Source organism: Mesoplodon mirus (assembly GCF_964341445.2).
Source record: "Mesoplodon mirus genome assembly, chromosome: 3".
Classification (NCBI taxonomy): domain Eukaryota; kingdom Metazoa; phylum Chordata; class Mammalia; order Artiodactyla; family Ziphiidae; genus Mesoplodon; species Mesoplodon mirus.
In genome coordinates, this window is record NC_138978.1 from 185,283,579 (window position 1) to 185,303,120 (window position 19,542).

At 36.3% G+C, this 19,542-nt stretch overlaps 1 protein-coding gene across 2 annotated transcripts in view; it reads left to right on the forward strand.

Annotated features, from left to right (window-relative positions):
- Positions 1–19,542, forward strand: part of USH2A (usherin) — a gene marked incomplete at both ends in the record, with an annotated part of 772,061 nt that overhangs the window by 191,274 nt on the left and 561,245 nt on the right. For both annotated transcript variants that reach the window (XM_082613798.1, XM_082613799.1), the window contains one exon: positions 12,809–12,967. In XM_082613798.1, the coding sequence (XP_082469924.1) occupies positions 12,809–12,967 (159 nt within the window). The remainder of the gene's footprint in view (positions 1–12,808; positions 12,968–19,542) is intronic.

Sequence of the window (19,542 nt, forward strand, 5' to 3'; positions counted from 1 at the left end):
TTCACATGCAAAAGAATGAAGTTGAACACTTACCTTCCACCATATATAAAAATTAATGCCAAGTGGATTAAAGACCTAAACTTAGGAGCTAAAGTCATATGAAAAACACAAGATAAAAGCTTCATGACTTTGGACTTGGTAAGGTTTTCTTGGGTATAACACCAAAGGCACAGAAAACAAAATAAAAAAAGAGAGAAATCTGACTTCTTCAAAATTAAAAATGTCAGCATCAAAGTACGCTATCAAGAGAGTGAAAAAACAATGCACAGAATGGGAGAAAATACATACAAGTCAACATCTGATAAGGAATTAGTATCTAGAATATATAAAGAACTACAACTCAACAACAAAAGCCAAAGAATTTAATTTGAAAAAGGACAAAGGACTTGAATAGACATTTTTTGAAAGAAAATATACATATGGCCAATAAGAACATGAAAGTGTACTCAACATCATTACTTATTAGGGAAAGCAAATTAAAACCACAATGAGGTACCACTTCATACCCATTTAGATGGCCCTTATCAAAAAATGTAAAATAACAAGTGTGTTGAGGCTGTGGAGAAATTGGAGGATTTATGCATTGCTGGTGGGTCTGTAAACAGGTGCAGACATTGAGGAAAATAGTTTGATGGTTCCTCAAAAAGTTAAACACAGAATTACTGTATAATCCAGCAATTTCTCTCCTTAGGTAAATACCCCAAATTGAAAGCAGCAACTTAAACAGATATTTGCACACCAGTGTTGGGTGCAGCATTATTCACAATACCCAAAATGCAGAAAAAAACCTAAGTGTCCATTAAAAGATAAGTGGATAAGGAGAATGTGGTATATACACACTATTGAATATTATTCATCCATAAAAATGAATGAAATTTTGATATAATATGGTTTAACTTTGAAAACATTATGCAAAGCAAAATAAGTTATGCAAAAAGTATTATATAATTCCATTTATATGAGATACCTAGAATAGGCAACTTCATATACATAGAAAGTAAAATAGTCTTATCAGGGGTTGAGGGAGGGGAATGGAAAGTTACTGTTTAATGGGTACAGAGTTTCTCTTTAGGATGATGAAAAAGTTTTGGAGATGAATAGTGGTAATGGTTGCACAACATTGTAAATGTACTTAATGCCACTAAAACATACTTTTAAAAATGGCTAAAATGGTAAATTTTATGTTTTATATATATTTTACTACATAAGAAAGTCAAGTGACCATACAAGGTTCTCTCTCCTCGTTCATTGATCCTTATGTTTATTCTTATACCAAAGCCACACTGTTTTGATTACTGTAGCTTTAGTCTTGAAATCAGGACCAACTATTTTCCTCAAAATTATTTTGACTATTTTAGTTCTTCCACATTTCTGTATACATCCTTGGTGTTATCTTGTCAATTTCTACAAACAGACCTGCTGGGATCTGTGTAGAGGTTGTGTTGAATCTACAGATTAATTTAGGTGGAGTTGACATCTTAATAGTATTGAGTCTTACAGCACATGAAAGTGTATGTCTCTGTCTATTTAGGTCTTTAATTTTTCTTGGCAGTGCTGTACAGTTTGCAGTGTTCTGGACTTGTACATTCTTAATTAAATGCATCTTTTGTCTCTTTGATGCTGTTGTGAATGAAATGACACTGTGAATGAGACTATTTTCTTAATTTTACTTCCAAATTAATTGCTAGTATACTGAAGTACAATTGATTTTTTAAAAGGACTTTATTTTTGAGAGCAGTTTTAGGTTCACAACAAAATTGAGAGGAAAGTACAGAGATTTCCCATGTTTTCTCTGCCCCCTCACATGCATAGCCTCCCCAAATATCACCCAGAGTGGTGCATTTATTACAATTGATGAGCCTACGTTGACATATCATTATCATCCAAAGTCCATAGATTACAAAGTATATAGTTCATTTTTGGTGTATGCAGTACATTCTATGGATCTTGTCAATATAAAATGACACGTATCCACCATTTTAGCATCATACATAGAGTAGTTTTACAGTTTTAAAAATCCTCTGTGCTCTGCTTTTTCATCCTTTCTTCCCCCACCCAAACCCTGAAACCACAGATCTTTTTACTGTCTTCATAGTTTTGCCTTTTCCAGAATGTCTTCTAGTTGGAATCATACAGGATGTAGCCTTCTCAGTTTGACTTCTTTCACCTAGAAATATACATTTAAATTCCTCCATGTCTTTTCATGGCTTGATAGCACATTTCTTTTTAGTGCTGAATAATAATCTATTGTCTGGATGTACCACATTTTATTTGTACATTCACCTACTGAAGAACTTTTGATTGTTTCGTACTTTTGACAGCTATGAATAAAGCTGCTTTAAGCATCTGTTTACAGATTTTTGAGTGGACATAAGTTTTCAACTCCTTTGGGCAAATACCCAGGAGTACAATTACTGGATCATATGGTAAGAGTATGTTTAGTTTTGTAAGAAAGTGCCAAACTTTTTTCCAAAGTGGCTGTACCATTTTGCATCCCCACCAGCAGTGAATGAGAGTTCCTGTTGCTCTACATTCTTAACATTATTTAGTGTTGTCAATGTTCTCGATTTTGGCTGTTATAATGGGTGTATAGTGGTATCTCATTGTTTTAATTTGCATTTCCCTAATGACATGTGATAAGGAAATTCTTTTCAGATGCTTATTTGAAAAGAATAAGCATCTGTATATTGTCTTTGTTGATGTATCTGTTAAGGTCTTTGACCCATTTTTTAATCAGGTTGTTTGTTTTCTTATTGTTGAGTTTTAAGAATTCTTTGTGTATTTTGAATAACAGTCCTTTATCAGATATGTCTTTTGTGAATATTTTCTCCAGTCTCTGGCTTATCTTTTCATTTTTTTAATAGTGTCTTTCACAGAGGAGAAATTTTTGATTTTAATGAAGTCAAACTTATGAGTTATTTCTTTTTGGATCATGCCATTGGTGTCGTATCTAAAAAGTCATCCCCAAACCCAAGGTTATCTAGATTTTCTCCTATGCTATCTTCTGGGAGTTTGTAGTTTTATATTTTAATTTAGGTTTGTGATCCATTTTGAGTTGATTTTTGTGAAGGGTGTGAGGTCTATGTCATGATTCATTTTTTTGCATGTGGATAGACAGTTGTTCAGCACCATTTGTTGAAAAGTGCAATTGATTTTTGAATATTGTTGTTGTATCATGTTACCCTGCTAAATTAACTTATTATGTCTAGTAGGTTTTTTGGGGGGAGGGAATTCTTTAGAAATTTGTACATACATGATCATGTAGTCCATGAACATCAACAATTTCACTTTCTTTCCATTTATATGCTTCTAATTTCTTTTTCTTGTTTTGAGGACTTGATAGAAACTCCAGTTAAATGCCAAATAGAAATACTGGGAACAGACATCTTTGCCTCATTCCTGATCTCAAAGGCAACCTTCAGCATCTCCCCACTAAGTATAATATTAGCTGTAGGTTTTATGTAGATGCCCTTCATGGGGTTAAGAAAGTTCCCCTCTATTTCTATTTTGTTTCAAGTTTTTTTGTTTTTGTTTTAAAATCATAAGTAGGTATTGGATTTTGTCAAATGCTTTTTGTGCTTCTATTGAGATGATCAGATAATTTTTGTCCTTTATTTTATTGATATGATATGTTAAATTAATTGATTTCCAGAGAATAAATCTTTAATTCCAGAGATAAATGCCAATTACTTGTAGTAACTAATTCTTTTTAAATTTTTAGATATAGTTCTGGCTTGTTAATATTTTATTAAGATACTTTTATATGTCTGTTCATGGGGGATGTTGGTCTGTAGTTTTATGTTCTGTAATTATGTTTCTATAGATTTGCTATCAGGGTAATACTGGCCTGATAAATAAAATGGTGGGAAATACTCATTCCTCCTCTTTTTTTTTTTTTTTTTTTTTTTGTGGTACGCAGGCCTCTCACTGTTGTGGCCTCTCCCATTGCCGAGCACAGGCTCTGGATGCACAGGCTCAGTAGCCATGGCTCATGGGCCTAGCCACTCCGTGGCATGTGGGATCTTCCCGGACCGGGGCACGAACCCGTGTCCCCTGCATCGGCAGGCAGACTCTCAACCACTGTGCCACCAGGGAAGCCCCTCGTCCTCTGTTTTTTGAAAGAGTTCTATTGGATTTGTATCATTTTTTTCCTTACATGTTTGAGAGAACTCACCAGTGAAACACCTGGACTTGGATTTTCTTTGTGGGATTTTAAATTACTAGTTGAATTTCTTAGTATAGGTCAAGTTAGATTTTATATTTTTAGCCTGTTTTTATAATTTGTGTCTTTCTAAAAATTCTTAGTTTCCTGAGGTATGAATCTTGGATAATTGACTTTAGATTTTTTTCCATTATATACATTTTTATATATGCATTTCTTTTAATATATGCATTTAATATACTATACCTTTCCCTCTAAACACTGCTTTTGCTGCATCATACAAATTTTGATAAATTTTATTTTCATTTTCATTTAGTTCAAAATATTTAAAAATTTCTCTTGAGACTTCTTTTTTGGTGCATGTGTTATTAGAAGCATGTTTAATCTCCAAATATTTATGGATTTTTAACTTATTTTTCTTTTATTGATTTCCAGTTTAGTTCTATTGTAGGATGAGAATATACTTTCAATGATTTTTATACTTTAATATTTTTAAGGTGGATTTTATGGTCCATTATGTGGTCCATCTTGAATGTTTCATGTGAACTTGAGAAGAATGTGTATTAGGTGGAATACTCTATAAAAGTCAGTTAGATGAGTTTGGTTCAGTGTTTTTCAGGTCAGCTGTATCCTTACTGATTTTCTGGCTGCTGAATCTCTCAATTACTGAAACAGTGGTGTAGAATTCTCCAATTTTAATAGGATTTATCTATTTTTTGTTGCACTTCTATCATGTTTTGCTTCAAATATTTTGATGTTCTGTTTTTAGGTGCATTCTATTCTTGAGCTTTGGCCACTTTTTCATTATGTAATGCTCCTCTTTTTTTCCCTGATAATTTTTCCAGTTTTGAGGTCTGAAATGAATATAGCTACTCCAGCTTTCTTTTGGTTTGTTAGCATAGTATATTATTCTCATCCTTTTATTCTTACCATATCTTTTTCTTTTTATTTAAGTAGTGTTTCTTATAGATCACGTATTGGTGGGTCTTGTTCTTTTATCCATTCCATCAGTTTCTGTCTCCTAATTATTGAATTTTGGCCATTCACATTTAAGGTGATGATTGATATACCTATAAGTGGAAATGTGGGCCACATGTTAACTCTATGTTTAAACTTTTGAGGAACAGCCAGACTGTTTTCCAAAGTAGCTGTTTCATTTTCATTCTCACCAGTATGTATAAAGGTTCCAATTTCTCCACATCCTCAGCGACACTAATTATCTGTCTTTTTAATTATAACCATTGTAGTGGTGTGAAGTGTTCTCTCACTGTGGTTTTGATTTGCATTTTCCTGATGACTAATTATGTCAAGCATCTTTTCATGTGCTTATTGGCTCTTTGGGTATGGTCTTTGGAGAAATATCTGTTCAAGTAGTTTTATCATTTTTAGTGGGTTATTTGTCTTTATTACTGAGTTGTAATTGTTTTTTATACGTTCTAAGTACAAGTCCTTTATTAGCTATATGATTTGCAAATGTTTTCTCCCATTCTGCAAGTTGTCTTTAAATTTTCTTGACAGTGTCATTTGAAGCATAGTAGTTTTTAATTTTGATGAAGTCCAATTTATCTGTTTTTTCATTTGTTGCTCGTGCATTTATGTCATATCTATGAAACCACTGCCAAATCCAAGGTTATGAAGATAAGCAAATCCTTATGTTTGCTGCTAAGAGTTTTATAGTTTTAGGTCTTACACTTAGGTCTTTGATCCATTTTGAATTAATTTCTATATATGGTGCTAGTTAAAGCTCCAGGTTCATTCTTTTAAATGTGGCTATCCTAGCTAGTGGGAAGCAGCCGCATAGCACAGGGAGATCAGCTCAGTGGTTTGTGACCACCTAGAGGGGTGGGATAGGGAGGGTGGGAGGGAGGGAGATGCAAGAGGGAAGAGATATGGGAACATATGTATATGCATAAGTGATTCACTTTGTTATAAAGCAGAAACTAACATACCATTGTAGAGCAATTATACTCCAACAAAGATGTTAAAAAAAAAAAAAGTTAAAAAAAATGTGACTATCCAGTTGTCCCACCAGTATCTGTTTAAAAGAATATTCTTTCCTTGATAATTGTCAATCTTGTTGAAAATTGGTTTACCATACTCTGATGACTTTTAATCTATATTTTAGCGCTATTTTACTAGTGACTGCTCTAAGAATTAGACTATATATCTTTGTCTGCCACAGATTACTTCAGGTTTGTACAGACTTAATTCTAGTAAAATATAACTATGCTCTGATGTAGCTCCTTTTCCTTCCCCATTTTTGTGCTATGATTGTGCATGCATGTGTGTGTGTGCATGTGGGTATATGTGTATGTTACACTAATATAATTATTGTTTTAAGCAATAGTAGGCTTTTCAAATGATTTGACAGAAGGAAGCAAAATATGAATACAGAACACACATACACTGTCTTTAATATTTATCCACATAATTTACCCACATATTTACCATTTCTGGTGTTTTCCCTACCTTCCCATGATTCAGTTTACTCTCTTTATCATTTCCTTGTAGCCTGATGGATTGCTTTGGCGTTTCTGTCTGTATCCATTATTTCTAGTTTTCATAGGGCTAGACTGCTAACAATGAATTCTCTTAGATTTTTTAAAAATTATTTGAGAATACCTTTATTTAACTTTTACTTTTTTTTTTTTTTTTTTTTTTGCGGTATGTGGGCCTCTCACTGCTGTGGCCTCCCCCGTTGTGGAGCACAGGCTCCAGATGCGCAGGCTCAGCAGCCATGGCTCACGGGCCCAGCTGCTCCGCGGCATGTGGGATCTTCCCGGACCGGGGCACGAACCCGAGTCCCCTGCATCGACAGGCGGACTCTCAACCACTGCGCCACCAGGAAGCCCCTAACTTTTACTTTTGATGAGTAATTTTTTCTAGATATAGAGTTCTTGGTACCAACTATTCTTTTTTCTTTTGGGACTTTAAATATGTCATTCTACTACCTTCTGGCCTCCTTTGTTTCTGTAAACCTTTAATTGTATTTCCCTTCAACTGTGTTATGAGTTGTTTTTCTCTTACTGCTTTCAAAAGTTTGTCTTTTTCTTTCACCAGTTTGACTACACTATGTCTAGGTCTGAATCACTTTGTGTGTATCCTACTTGAATTCATTATGCTTTTTGGAATTAGAGATAAGTGTTTTACATTGAATTTGGACAGTTTGAGCCAGTATTTCTTCAACTATTTTTTTCTCCTTTCTCTGTCTTTTCTCTCCTTTGTGGTTCCCATTACACATATGTTTACACATTGTACATATGACATTTACTCACAGATCTCTGAGGCTGTTTTCACTTTTTTTTTTTTTTTTTTTTTCGCGGTACGCGGGCCTCTCACTGTTGTGGCCTCTCCCATTGCGGAGCACAAGCTCCAGACGCGCAGGCTCAGCGGCCATGGCTCACGGGCCCAGCCGCTCCGCGGCATGCGGGATCCTCCCGGACTGGGGCACGAACCCGTGTCCCCTGCATCAGCAGGCGGACTCTCAACCACTGTGCCACCAGGGAAGACCCTGTTTTCACTTTTGTTAAATTTTTTTCTCTGTTCTTTGGATTAGATAAATCATATTGTTGTATATTTAAGTTCCATCTGTTGCTTTATATCAAGTTTACTGATTCTTCTTTCATTTCAAATCTGCCACTGAGCCCTCTAAAGAAGTTTCCATTTTAGTTATTATACTGTTCAACTCTGGTTTTGGTGTTTTTATACATTCTCTTTCTCTGTTGAAATTCCCTTTTTGTTGAAACAAAATTATCATATTTTTTCTTTAATTTTTAGAACACACTTATAATAGTTGCTTTGGCTTTCAAAGGTAGACATTATCATCTTCTTACTCTAAATAAGAAAAGGGTCAGAGCATCCAATTGAAATTTGACTGCAATCATACAATTACAAAGTTCCCAAGCTGGGATGTAATCCCAAACTGATGGATGTAGTCACAATATTATACTTTCCTTCCTTAAAAGAGAGTCTTATACAAAGACCATTCTTGGCAATTTTGATTAATGAGTGTATGACCATTTTCTCAGAATCCTACTTTCAGCACATAAAAGTGGGTCCAAGTTATCTCATGCCCAGGATTTCAAAATATTTATTCTTAGAGTGGTATTGAACTATCTAAACCTTCAGGTCTTTGAAAATTCTCATTAAATGTCAAACAAGCATTATTCATTCACACTGTGAAGTCAGACAAGATTGTGGTTAGAGATGGTCATAAAAAGTAATCAACTTTAAACATTTGAAAGAGCCTATGTGTGTATATATGTGTATGACTGTGTTTGTTGTCAAGGAAATTTTCACGTAATGCAAATCATTTCCTACATCCTTTGACATGGGACTGAAACATCTATCTCTCTTTCAGTCATCCCAAAAGTATTTTGCCATCTTAGAAAATAGTTTGATGGTCAGTTTTGATTGCTCTAACTCTGAAATCTATTGTGTTCCTGAGAGCATGCGGAGTTTTAGATGTAATCACTAATATTAACTAAAAAACATTAAATTGCCATGGATTACGAGGCTATTTGAGAGTGCTGTAGACGAGACAGTTTATGAATCTTTGAAGTTCCACTAAGAATAACAGGATTTAGAGCCCTAAATTAGAATTCACTGAAAGATCAAATGTACTGTCAGTATTCAACCAACCAAAGTGACCATAGCAAAATATGGCAAATCATTGAATTCAAAAATATAAGGTGCTGTTTGGAAATAATTCTCTTTTCATGTGTCATTTTGAGATTGTTATTACTCACTGTCCTATATCTAAATAGGCATATTGACAGTTAGAATTTTAACATAACAATGAAATTCCCTCCAAAAAAAAGATAAAGGGGAAGAGTGAGAATGTATCTAGGTTGAACATTTTTCTTGAAAAATATGACATCAATATTATCTACCATAGGTTTAGAGACATTGTCTTTAGGAAGCCTGTGCATAAGATATGGAATTTTATATCTTTCAAATTCAGTGCTCTTGATATACTTTCTTTTTTTTTTTTTTTTTGCTGTACGCGGGCCTCTCACTGCTGTGGCCTCTCCCGTTGCGGAGCACAGGCTCCGGACACACAGGCTCCGCGGCCATGGCTCGCGGGCCCAGCCGCTCCGCGGCATGTGGGATCTTCCGGGATCGGGGCACGAACCCGTGTCCCCTGCATCGGCAGGCAGACTCTCAACCACTGCGCCACCAGGGAAGCCCGATATACTTTCTTAAAATGCTATTGTTGGATTATCTCATGTCTTTAAAATGGAGTATATCATTCATGAGTACTGATGAATTAGTAATAGCTCTTAGTTGAAAGTCTTTGCCTGGTGTGTTAGGATAACTTCACGTTACTACTCCATACTTCTCACTCTGCTCTGTTCCCCAAGATTCTGTATGTTCTGTGTCTGCAGGCTCTCTTGCCCCCTGACTCTCAGTTGGCTTCAGCTACAAGTAGGAACCTTCTAGTCATCTGGAGGAGGGCTGGCAGAAAGGGAAGTCAGAACATTTAATCCCCCAGCTCCCTGTCTTAGTGTAAGAGTGGCCTTGAGCTGGCTCTGTCCTTCAGTGAGTGGTCAGATGATGCTCTTCACACATCCCTTTCTGTCCCTGAGTGCTGTGCCCCTTCAAGCTAGGGATAATGTGTGAGAAAAAGTTAACATAGCAGGCCTGAATGCTTGTCTTTAGAGAGACCTGCTTACAAAGTTGGCCTTTGGCTGCCATCTGGGATTTGGATTTTGTGATGGCTCCCACCATCCTCAGAATTTTTATGAAGGGCTCACTGTCCCTTAAATTTTGTACAGATTACACGGTTTATGCTTGTTGGGCTGCAACCCATAAGAAATACTGGCCTCCATTTCCCCAGTTTTGAGACCAAAGAAGGAGTCTGGAGTCAATGACAGAGACATGAATGATTTAATGGATAGGGAAGCTTACATGTCTGAAGCAAGGTCCTGGAGTGACACCGCACCATATGCAGGGGAGAGCAGGCAGGGCATGGCTGTAGGCTTCACTGGGGTGTGGGAAGGATTGCCAGTTATAGGGGGAATTACCTCTGGCTGGCTCTTCGGTTACCAAGGAAACCAGCCGTGGGCCACGCCCTTCACTGCCTCTGGTAAGAACAATCATTAGCTGGGACCTGGGGCAAGTATGTAGGAAGGTCAGTCCTGTGAGTAGGATGTAGGTGAAGCAGTCACTGGCTGAACAGAGGATGTACAGAGAGCAAGAGAACAGCCCTCTTGAGTGGCCTGACCATACAATGCTTAACACCTGCTTTCTTTCTGGGAGTTTGAAATTTTGGTGTGTGCCAGGCAGAGACTGCCTACATGAACAGTCCCCAGTATAGACACTGGGCACTGAGTTTCTAATGAACTTCTCTGGTTGGCAGCATTTCACATGTGTTTTTATATGTTGCTAGGGAAATTAAGCCCATCCTCTGTAACTCAAAGCTTGTGCCTGGTTTCCCTCAGACTTTACCCATGTACCTTTTCCCTTTTTTGATGGTACTCTGTATCCTTTTGCTGTAATAAATCTTACCCATGAGTAGGACTATATGATGAGTGAATGAATTTCTAGTGAATCATTGAGCCTGGGATTGGTCTTGACCCGTGACATAAGTAGTAAAAGAGCTCTGCTGTTACCATACCCCAGAGTACTGCTCCATGTCTTTTGATTCCTTTACATTCTGCCCGCCCTTTTGAAAACAGTTTCTTTATTAAGCTCTTTATTAAATCACTTGAGTGTGCACTTTCTTTTCTTCTGAAACGTTGACTATCACCTAGTGACTGCAGATATTTCATATAATAATATTGATGATCGATTCATGATCAATTCATGATTTAAAATTTTTTCTCAACAGAAAGATTAATGATTTACAAAATAAGTTAACACAGCAAACTGGGCCTTTGTCATTTTATTCAGTGAGAAAGTCCGATTAGATTATGCTTCTCTAAATGGATGAAGGGTTATGCATCTTGAACCAGAGGGGAGTAAATAAACTGGTGGTTGATTGCCCTTAAAATATAGTTAGACATTGTTTTTCTCCTTTACCTTTATATCTTCTGGGGAAAAAAATGTAGACTGATTCTCCAAAATAGGGAGACTATGAAAAATATAGTGATAAGAAACGTTCATAGTATATATTTATACTATAAAAAATATCACTAAAATAGTGAGATGAATGCTCTTATGTGCCTGATGGAAGCAAACATATTATCTCTAACAATCACAGCATTTTAAATTAAATTTTATTTTTTTGTGCTATACAGCAGGTTCTTATTAGTTATCTATCTTGTATATATTAGTATATATATGTCAATCCCAATCTCCCAATTCATCCCCCCCGCCCTGCTTTCCCCCCCTTGGTGTCCATATGTTTGTTCTCTACCTCTGAATCACAGCACTTTTTAAATTGAAGTATAGTTGATTTACAGTGTTTTGTTAGCATCAGGTGTACAGCAAAGTGCTTCAGTTATATACATATATTTATATATATTCTTTTTCAGATTTTTTTCCATTAGAGATTATTACAAGATATTGAATATAATTCCCTGTGCTAAACAGTAGGTCTTGTTGTTTATCTATTTTATGTATAGTAGTGTGTATCTTTTAATCCCAAACTCCTAATTTATCCCTTCTCCCCCCTCCACCCCCCCCCCACTGATTTCCCCTTTGGTAACCATAAGTTTGTTTTCTATGTTACAATCACAGCATTTTGAACAGGTGTTATAAACAATCATAGCAACTCTAACAGGTGCTTGGTGTTCATGTAGTACATTTAATTTGTTTCTTGCTAATATTTAGACTATTTAACATCCTTAGCATCCACAGCTATTTGTATCACCAGCTATTATTATTTCTTTTACACTATGCTCTGTGAAGCAAGATGAAACATTGTGCTTAATGGAATGGAAAACTTCCTTTTAAAAAATCCAAAAATTACACGACTTATTTCAAGTTTCAACACAATTTATGTGTATCAACTTTTAATTTAATTAAGTAGAAAATAAATATTATGCATCCTTGGATAGTTTCTCTGAAAAATTCAAAGAAAGAGGTGGAGAGTTAGAGAAATACTGTATGTTTTCATTTATATGTGGAATCTAAAAAAAATGAACAAATAGAACAAAACAGAAACAAACTCATGGATACAGAGAACAAACTAATGGTTGCCAGAGGGGAGGTTAGGAATGGGTGAAATAGGTGAAGGGGATTAAGAAGTACAAACTTCCAGTTACAGAATAAATAAGTCACAGGGATGTAGTGTACAGCACAGGGAATATAGTTAATAATGCTATAATAACTCTGTAGGGTGCATTATCTATACAAGTATCAAATCACTATGTTATACACCTGAAATGAATATAATATTGTAAGTCAACTATACTTCAACAAAAAAGAAGTGCTATGTAAACTTTTGTGGTTTTTTCCCCCAACCATATTTATGTCAGCTGCATTGACCTACAAATGTATTTTATGTTTATAGATAAAAAGCTTTGTTTTAGAGAACTCATGATGTATACCCTTTGTTTATTAATGTCTTGGTAAACCACATGTCTTCTTGATAAAGTAATCCTGAATCAGAAAGACCTCTTTGCTGGATATCTTACTTAAGTTTACTCGTGTCCTTATTGATTGCCTTTGCTGATACATGCTCTCTCCATTGTAATTTAGCTCCATCCCAGCAACCTCCACCCAGAGGAAAAGTTCAAAATTCTTTTGCTATCAGTCTTTCCTGGAGTCCACCTGATTCTCCAAATGCCCACTGGCTCACTTACAGTTTATTCCGGGATGGTTTTGAAATCTACACAATTGAAGATCAATACCCATACGGTGAGTTTCAAGGTTTGGTGATGGAAAGATATAATATTCTGAAAATTGATACATTAGTTAAGTTCTTTGACATTGAGGAGACATGTTGTTGTCTAGCATGGAGTGTTTCAGCAGAGAGAGAATTACAAATCTCACTAGTAATCAAAGAAACGCAGTGAAAATGAGATGCTTATTATTTGTTAAGACATGAATGCTTATCAAAGCCTCAAAGATGAAAACAAATTACCCTTTCCAGGATTAATGACGATATGGAGAAGCTAGAACTTACACAAACTGCTGGGCTATCTGTGAGGGTTCATTGGTATGACTTTTCATGTGGGATAACTTGTTAAAATATATGAGAAACCTTACCCTTTTGCAAACCATTTGACTCAGCAAACCTACTTTAGAAAATGTATCTCAAATGAACAGTCATAAAGGGACACCAAATCATGAAATATGTCCAAACCTGTACTATTTGTAATTGCAAAATATTGGAAAAAGTCAGACATTCAAAAAACTTTCAGTAAATTATGGTACATGACATAATAGAATCTGGTGCATTATTAAGTAAATGGTAGAATATGGTCACCTATAAAGTGCTATCTTAGTTTAATTATTAATGAATGGGAAATGTCCATGAAATACTGTTTAAGGTAACTAAAAGATATTAAAATAATCTATGAATTATATTTTAATTTAAAATATATAAAATACTGGAAGACTTACAACAAACTGGTCTATCATTTTTCTGGGTATAAGGATTATAGAAAATTTATCAAATATTTCTATTATAAGGGGTTCACGTTTTAAATTCTCAGGTTGAAAAATGGACTTTTCAAAAAGGGAAATCAGAGTCCTAACATTCAAGCAAATAGTATAATTATATGCATACATTGCCATTTCCACAGAGGTAAAACCCAGCAACATGGAACTAAATTGAGAGAAGAAGGATGTGAACAAACCATGAAGACTATCTTTGCACCTGTAACTATTATGAGGAATTTGAAGGAGCTTGTAGAAATCAAACTGTTTAGACCCATTATCTTTAAAAAGATTTACTCAGATGTTTCAGATAACTTTTCCCTAAAGACAGAAGGAAAACTTGGAAATTTTCTTCCAGCCTTGTCTTCTCTGATATTTGCTTTGGTCATGTTTAGCTACAAGCTAGTTTAAGAAACTAGTTTAAGAAACTAATTTAAGAAACTAATTTAAGAATCATTGGAACAGTGATTCCAATTCAGGTTTCCATGTTGTTCTCTTTGTTTAAGACCCAGTTTTCCAAATTCTAGTTTAACGTGATTAATTAATTAGAAAAGTATATAAAGCTATGTAAAAACACTGAAGTTCCATAATCTTTTTGAAAATGATTAGGAAGGTGCCTTGTTTTGACATATTGATTGGCGTTACAACTTTTGCATAGCATACAGTTTTATTTTGTATATATTATAGTAGGTTACATTTTGCACCCAGTTCTGTATGACTTATGTTATTACATTCAGTACTTTGTGTTAACTCTAAATGTCTCTTCAGTACTCCTAGTCTTCTTTGAAGTTAATGGAAGCTCTGAACTTTATAACGCAGATTGCAAAGGGAAAGGAACATCTGTCTACATCTGCCACGTTGGCAAAGCATCCTAAAAACCTGCTACTAGAATGTTTATTTTCTTCCAAATATCAGCATGATCCAGGTGTCCTGAAACTTAAGTTTTTGTGATAGAAGAAGAGAAAGTTATTAAAATATTGAAAGTGATTTTGAAGATGAAACTATTACTGGTTGAATTATTTCTTAAGTTGTATATTAGGATCACTCTATTTTCCATATAGGTTAATTCAATAGTAGAATTAAACCACAATTATACCCTTCAACCCAGAGGCATGTTTTACATAGTAACATATAGTGATCTATTTTATAGAACATTACATGTGAGTACAACACTCTGGCTCTTTTTCATGATTGCACTAATATAGAATCCAAATAACAGTTTCTTACATAATAAATGTGTGCTCATTCACTAATCAGAAATTTATATAATCCTATTAAACATGTATTATTTCTTAAATCCTTAGTTTTCATTAAAAAATGCCACTTCTGGCATTTCTTGACAATCACTATAATTAATGATATGCAAATTATCTGCATGACGGCATTTGAACAGTAAGAACAATTGGTTAATGCTGTCGGAATTTTGTATCATCCTAATAATACCCTCATGTTTATTACTCTATTTCCAGTGTGTGGATAGCATGTGTAATATGAAAAGGAAACAGTATTTATATCCAGTTGGATGAACACAAATCTTTGGGTTAAATAAAGGCATTTGGAATTATAGGTGGAGAATCGTTGAACTTTTCAAAGAAAATTAATAGTGTGTCCTCCAAGCAAGTTTGACCATTTGGTTGAGACCATTATAGAATTCCTTGTTAGAATAAAACTTTTCCTAGCTGGCCTCATGCACTAAGGGATTCTCCAGGGCAGTAGTTTCCAACCTAAGATCATAACACACCGGCATTTTCATTTTTAGAGCTTGCAAATTATTTGTTCTTAATAATGCCTGCTAATAATGATGGAATAATTTTAAAGTTTATAAATAACTTTTTAAAAGGAAGTTAAGGTATAGTCAGTGGTTTCCCTAGGTAACAGTTCACTCATTTTGCATCCTAATTAGTTTTCAAGAGTAGAAGATAAAGTAGCACAGTGGGGATTGTACATAATCAGCACCTAATACTATCTCCCCTGCAGCCATGATTAGGGTTGCCAATAGGTATTTTATGTGTTATAGGGGTGAAGAGAACAGCTATTGTAGGAAATAGCACACTTTTGATAGTATTGAAGTTTCAGTAAATCATATTATTTTTTCCTACTTGAGTTTGAAACTAAAGGGGAACTAGACATAAGGATTCCATCTATAAGATGGAAATGAAAAATAAAAATCATCATCATTATTAATAGAAGCCAGATTGGAAAATATATCTTTTCTCCTGAAGGAAGACAGATTAGAAAAGAAATCAGTGGGCTGAGGATGCTTTGCTTTCCGCTCCCCCGCAGATTCACAATCAGTTAAATCTTTCCTCCTTTGGGTCACCATGAGTGGGGAGATAGTCCTTAAATGTTACTCCAGGGAAATGCTTTCACAGGGAAACTAGAGGAAGATTATTTCTACGTGTGACCATTGCTTACATCACTAGGGACATTAACATAGTTTAAGATGAGAGTTTTAGACAACATTGTATCTTAGTGAACTCTGGGATTTCATTTCTTCCTTTAATGTCATTATCATTTATTATTCCATACCACATCAAAGGATCAATGTAACAAGGGTAAGGTGGTTCAGTTACCTCTGAGAGAAATAAACCTAAAAAACCCAGAAAATATAAGCAGGGGATAAGAATGAAAACAGAATAGATGAAAATCAATGTTTTTTTATTATAAGGGTCTTAATACTATTTCCTAGAAAAAAAATATGCATATGAAGAATCATTCATTCATTCTTTGTTCCCTGCTTTGTTCACTGCTTACTGCAGACCAGGAATGGTACCAGCCACTAGAAATACAAGGATGGAAGGAACAGTTCTCATTATTGAAAAGAGATATAGATAAATAAACCAAGATTACAAAGTAATATATTAAATATTGTACCAGAATAGACTTAAGAGTATTAAGAAATATTTTTAGAATATTTCTGAGTATCCTATAAGTGGAGGAGGGGTAAAAAGCAACCATGCCTGTGAGGGCAGAGATAATGATTGAGAACCATTGAAAGTTCCACAAAAGTGGGTGATGTGAGGTGAATTAACCAGATACCACAGTAGAGGAAGAATTACTCTCATGGAAGAAATTGTACAAGACAAGGCATGAAGGTGTGTGAGAAAATAAGGTTAATTCAGGCAACTTGCACAGTTCCATGTAGCTCTGGTGGGTGAGAATGCCACACATGGGGGCTGGGGTCAGCCAGTATTGTGAGCCAGTGCATCTCTAAAGAGGAATTTCATGATGTTCTTGTGCAATAATTTCTCTAAACACCTGATTTTGATTTGAATTTGTGTAACTTTTTATTATAAAAGTGGTATATCCAATTAAGAAAATTTAAAGGAAAAAAAAAGTAAAACATCACAATTCCAGCATTCTAGTGCAAAAACGAATTTCATTTTGGAAAATTTCTGGGAAAATATGTACTTCAGTTTATTTTGCATAATAATCAAGTCTATGCAGTATTACATTTCATATTTTTTCTCATATTGCTGTATGGTCTTCATCACTATTGTTTTAAATAACTATAATATTAGAATCCTATTAACGTAATATTAGACTAATATAACTCATGAAGAAATTCAACTTTAATTTACTTAACCATTTCCTATTATAAATAACACATCAGTCATTTTATATGCTTCCCAAGGAAATGTTTCCCAAGAATATGGCTAAAGATCATGGTCTCATAAAAGATTTTTTTAGTGTATACTTGTACAAGTTATCCATTTGTTGCCTCTCTGTTTCAAACCTTGGCTTCATTGCCTGCTTTGTGGTAATGGAGCTGGAACCTGTAAACATTTCTCCTTTACTAGCCGGTATGATGTTGCACTCTGTCAGTAGAGGGTGTTGGAGGCATCCTGCAGGAGATGGAGGTTTCTCTTCCTGGTTCTGGTGCACCCCTCTCAGGAGATCACTCAACAAGTGATGTTCAGCCACACACAGCTGCCAAGCTACCCTTGGGCAGCTTTTCCCCAGGACCCCAAAGGGCAGCTTTCCCAAGCTCTGGCCCCATAAGAGTGAGTTCTACAAGATGCACCCCAGAAGACAGTGCATGGCAGTCCCAGTAAATTCTTCTGATGCCCAGGTGGCATCTTCCCCTAGTACCGCAGACGGTGGCTTTCCAGTGAGTTCCATGGTGCAGCCTCTCATCATGGGCAGCTTTCCTTGGCACTCTGCCAGTAAGTTTTTTCTCTGTAAGTTCAGTGGTGGAGCACCTGAGGTGCTAGAGGCCAGGTTCCAAGGGAGTTCTGCCTTCATGGATCCTCAGCGAACTTCACCATCAAGTGGGCCACGGTCGCACCCTGTGCAACAAAGTCTGGTCTCATCCCAGGTCTTATCTCTTCCAGTTCTGTTCCTTCCCTAGGTGTTCTGCTTCAGCCCTGGGGGTAGGGACTTTTCCCTGCCTCTGTCTCCTCTCTTCCTGCATTCTTTAGAGGTTTCTGGTCCCCTAAGTAAGTAAAACCCTTTTGTACTCAATCATTCTTTGTATTCAGCTTTCCTTGTTCAGATTACTCTGTGCTTTCTGTGACCTGATTGGACTCTAGTCTGATATTCAACATATTTTCATGAAGAATTTGCAATGACATATGTAACGAATGTCAAAATAACCCTTCACTCAGATGGTCACTGTCTGAGTCTGTTTAGGCTGCTATAACAAAATACCACAGGCTGAGTGGCTTCTAAACAACAGAAATTTATTTCTCAATGTTCTGGAGGCTAGAAGTCCAAGGTCAGGGTGCCAGCATGGTTGGGTTCTGATGACGTCCCTCTTCGGGGTTGCAGTCTGCCAACTTCTCGCTGTGTCCTCTCATGGTGAAAGGGATGAGGGATTTTTCTGGGGCCTCTTTTGCAAGGGTACTAATCCCTTGTGTGGACTCCACCCTCATGAGGTCACCATTTTTCAAAGTCCCCCCCACCTCCTAATACCATCACCTTGGGCATTAGGTTTCTAGCCTATGAATTTGGGAGAGGATACAACGTTCAATCTACAGAATTCACTCTTGTTCAGTCTTCAATTATTCCCTTTCCCCCACCATCATGAATGCATTCGGGGAAGGACAGTTTCCCCTGGCCCTTTGCTTCTGCAGAAATGTCAGAAGATGCTGGCTCATTTGAGAGGCAATGTCTTGCCTTTCTCATGACATCAACAACCAATGCATAAAGCTCAGGAACACGTGTTCATCCTCATCTTGTTTAGGTCTTCGTGAACACCCTGCTGTCTCAGCCTCCCCTGGGCCCTTGCTATTGCTGGGAACTCGCTGAGATTTGTTTTCCACATTTTCCATCCAACCTTTGGCCTGCCCAAGTCTGGAAGGTCACTTTGTCCCAGTCACAGAAGGTCCCATAGCACACTTGCTGGATCTCAACACAGCATCCTCGTCACTCTGGAAACCATGCAATCCTGTGGATTAAAACCGTACGCTAGACACTTAACTATTTTTCTTTAAACCCTTAAATGTGCTGCATCTGCCTACTAATATAGGGCACCCGCTGCATCATGGGCCTCTCCTCACCCTTCCCCCACCCATGGTCCCAGGAGGGCGTGGGTGGCAGCCGCACTGGTATTTGTATGTTTCACAGTCCTGACTTACACTCTCTGTCCCTTTCCCTTAGAGAATGGGAAGTTCCAGGCATATGCCTGATCATGTCCACTCCCCGTCATTTTTTTTTCTTTTACCCCCTTTTTCTACCTCCTTCTTTCTCTTCAAATCCTTCGTGTCTAGAATTGTGTGAATTCTCCGTTGCTGATAACAACTTGTCTCTACAACATAGCAGCTTAAAACAATAATAATCAGTTATAGTTTCACAGTTTCCATGGGTTGGAAATTCAGAAGAGGCTTTAC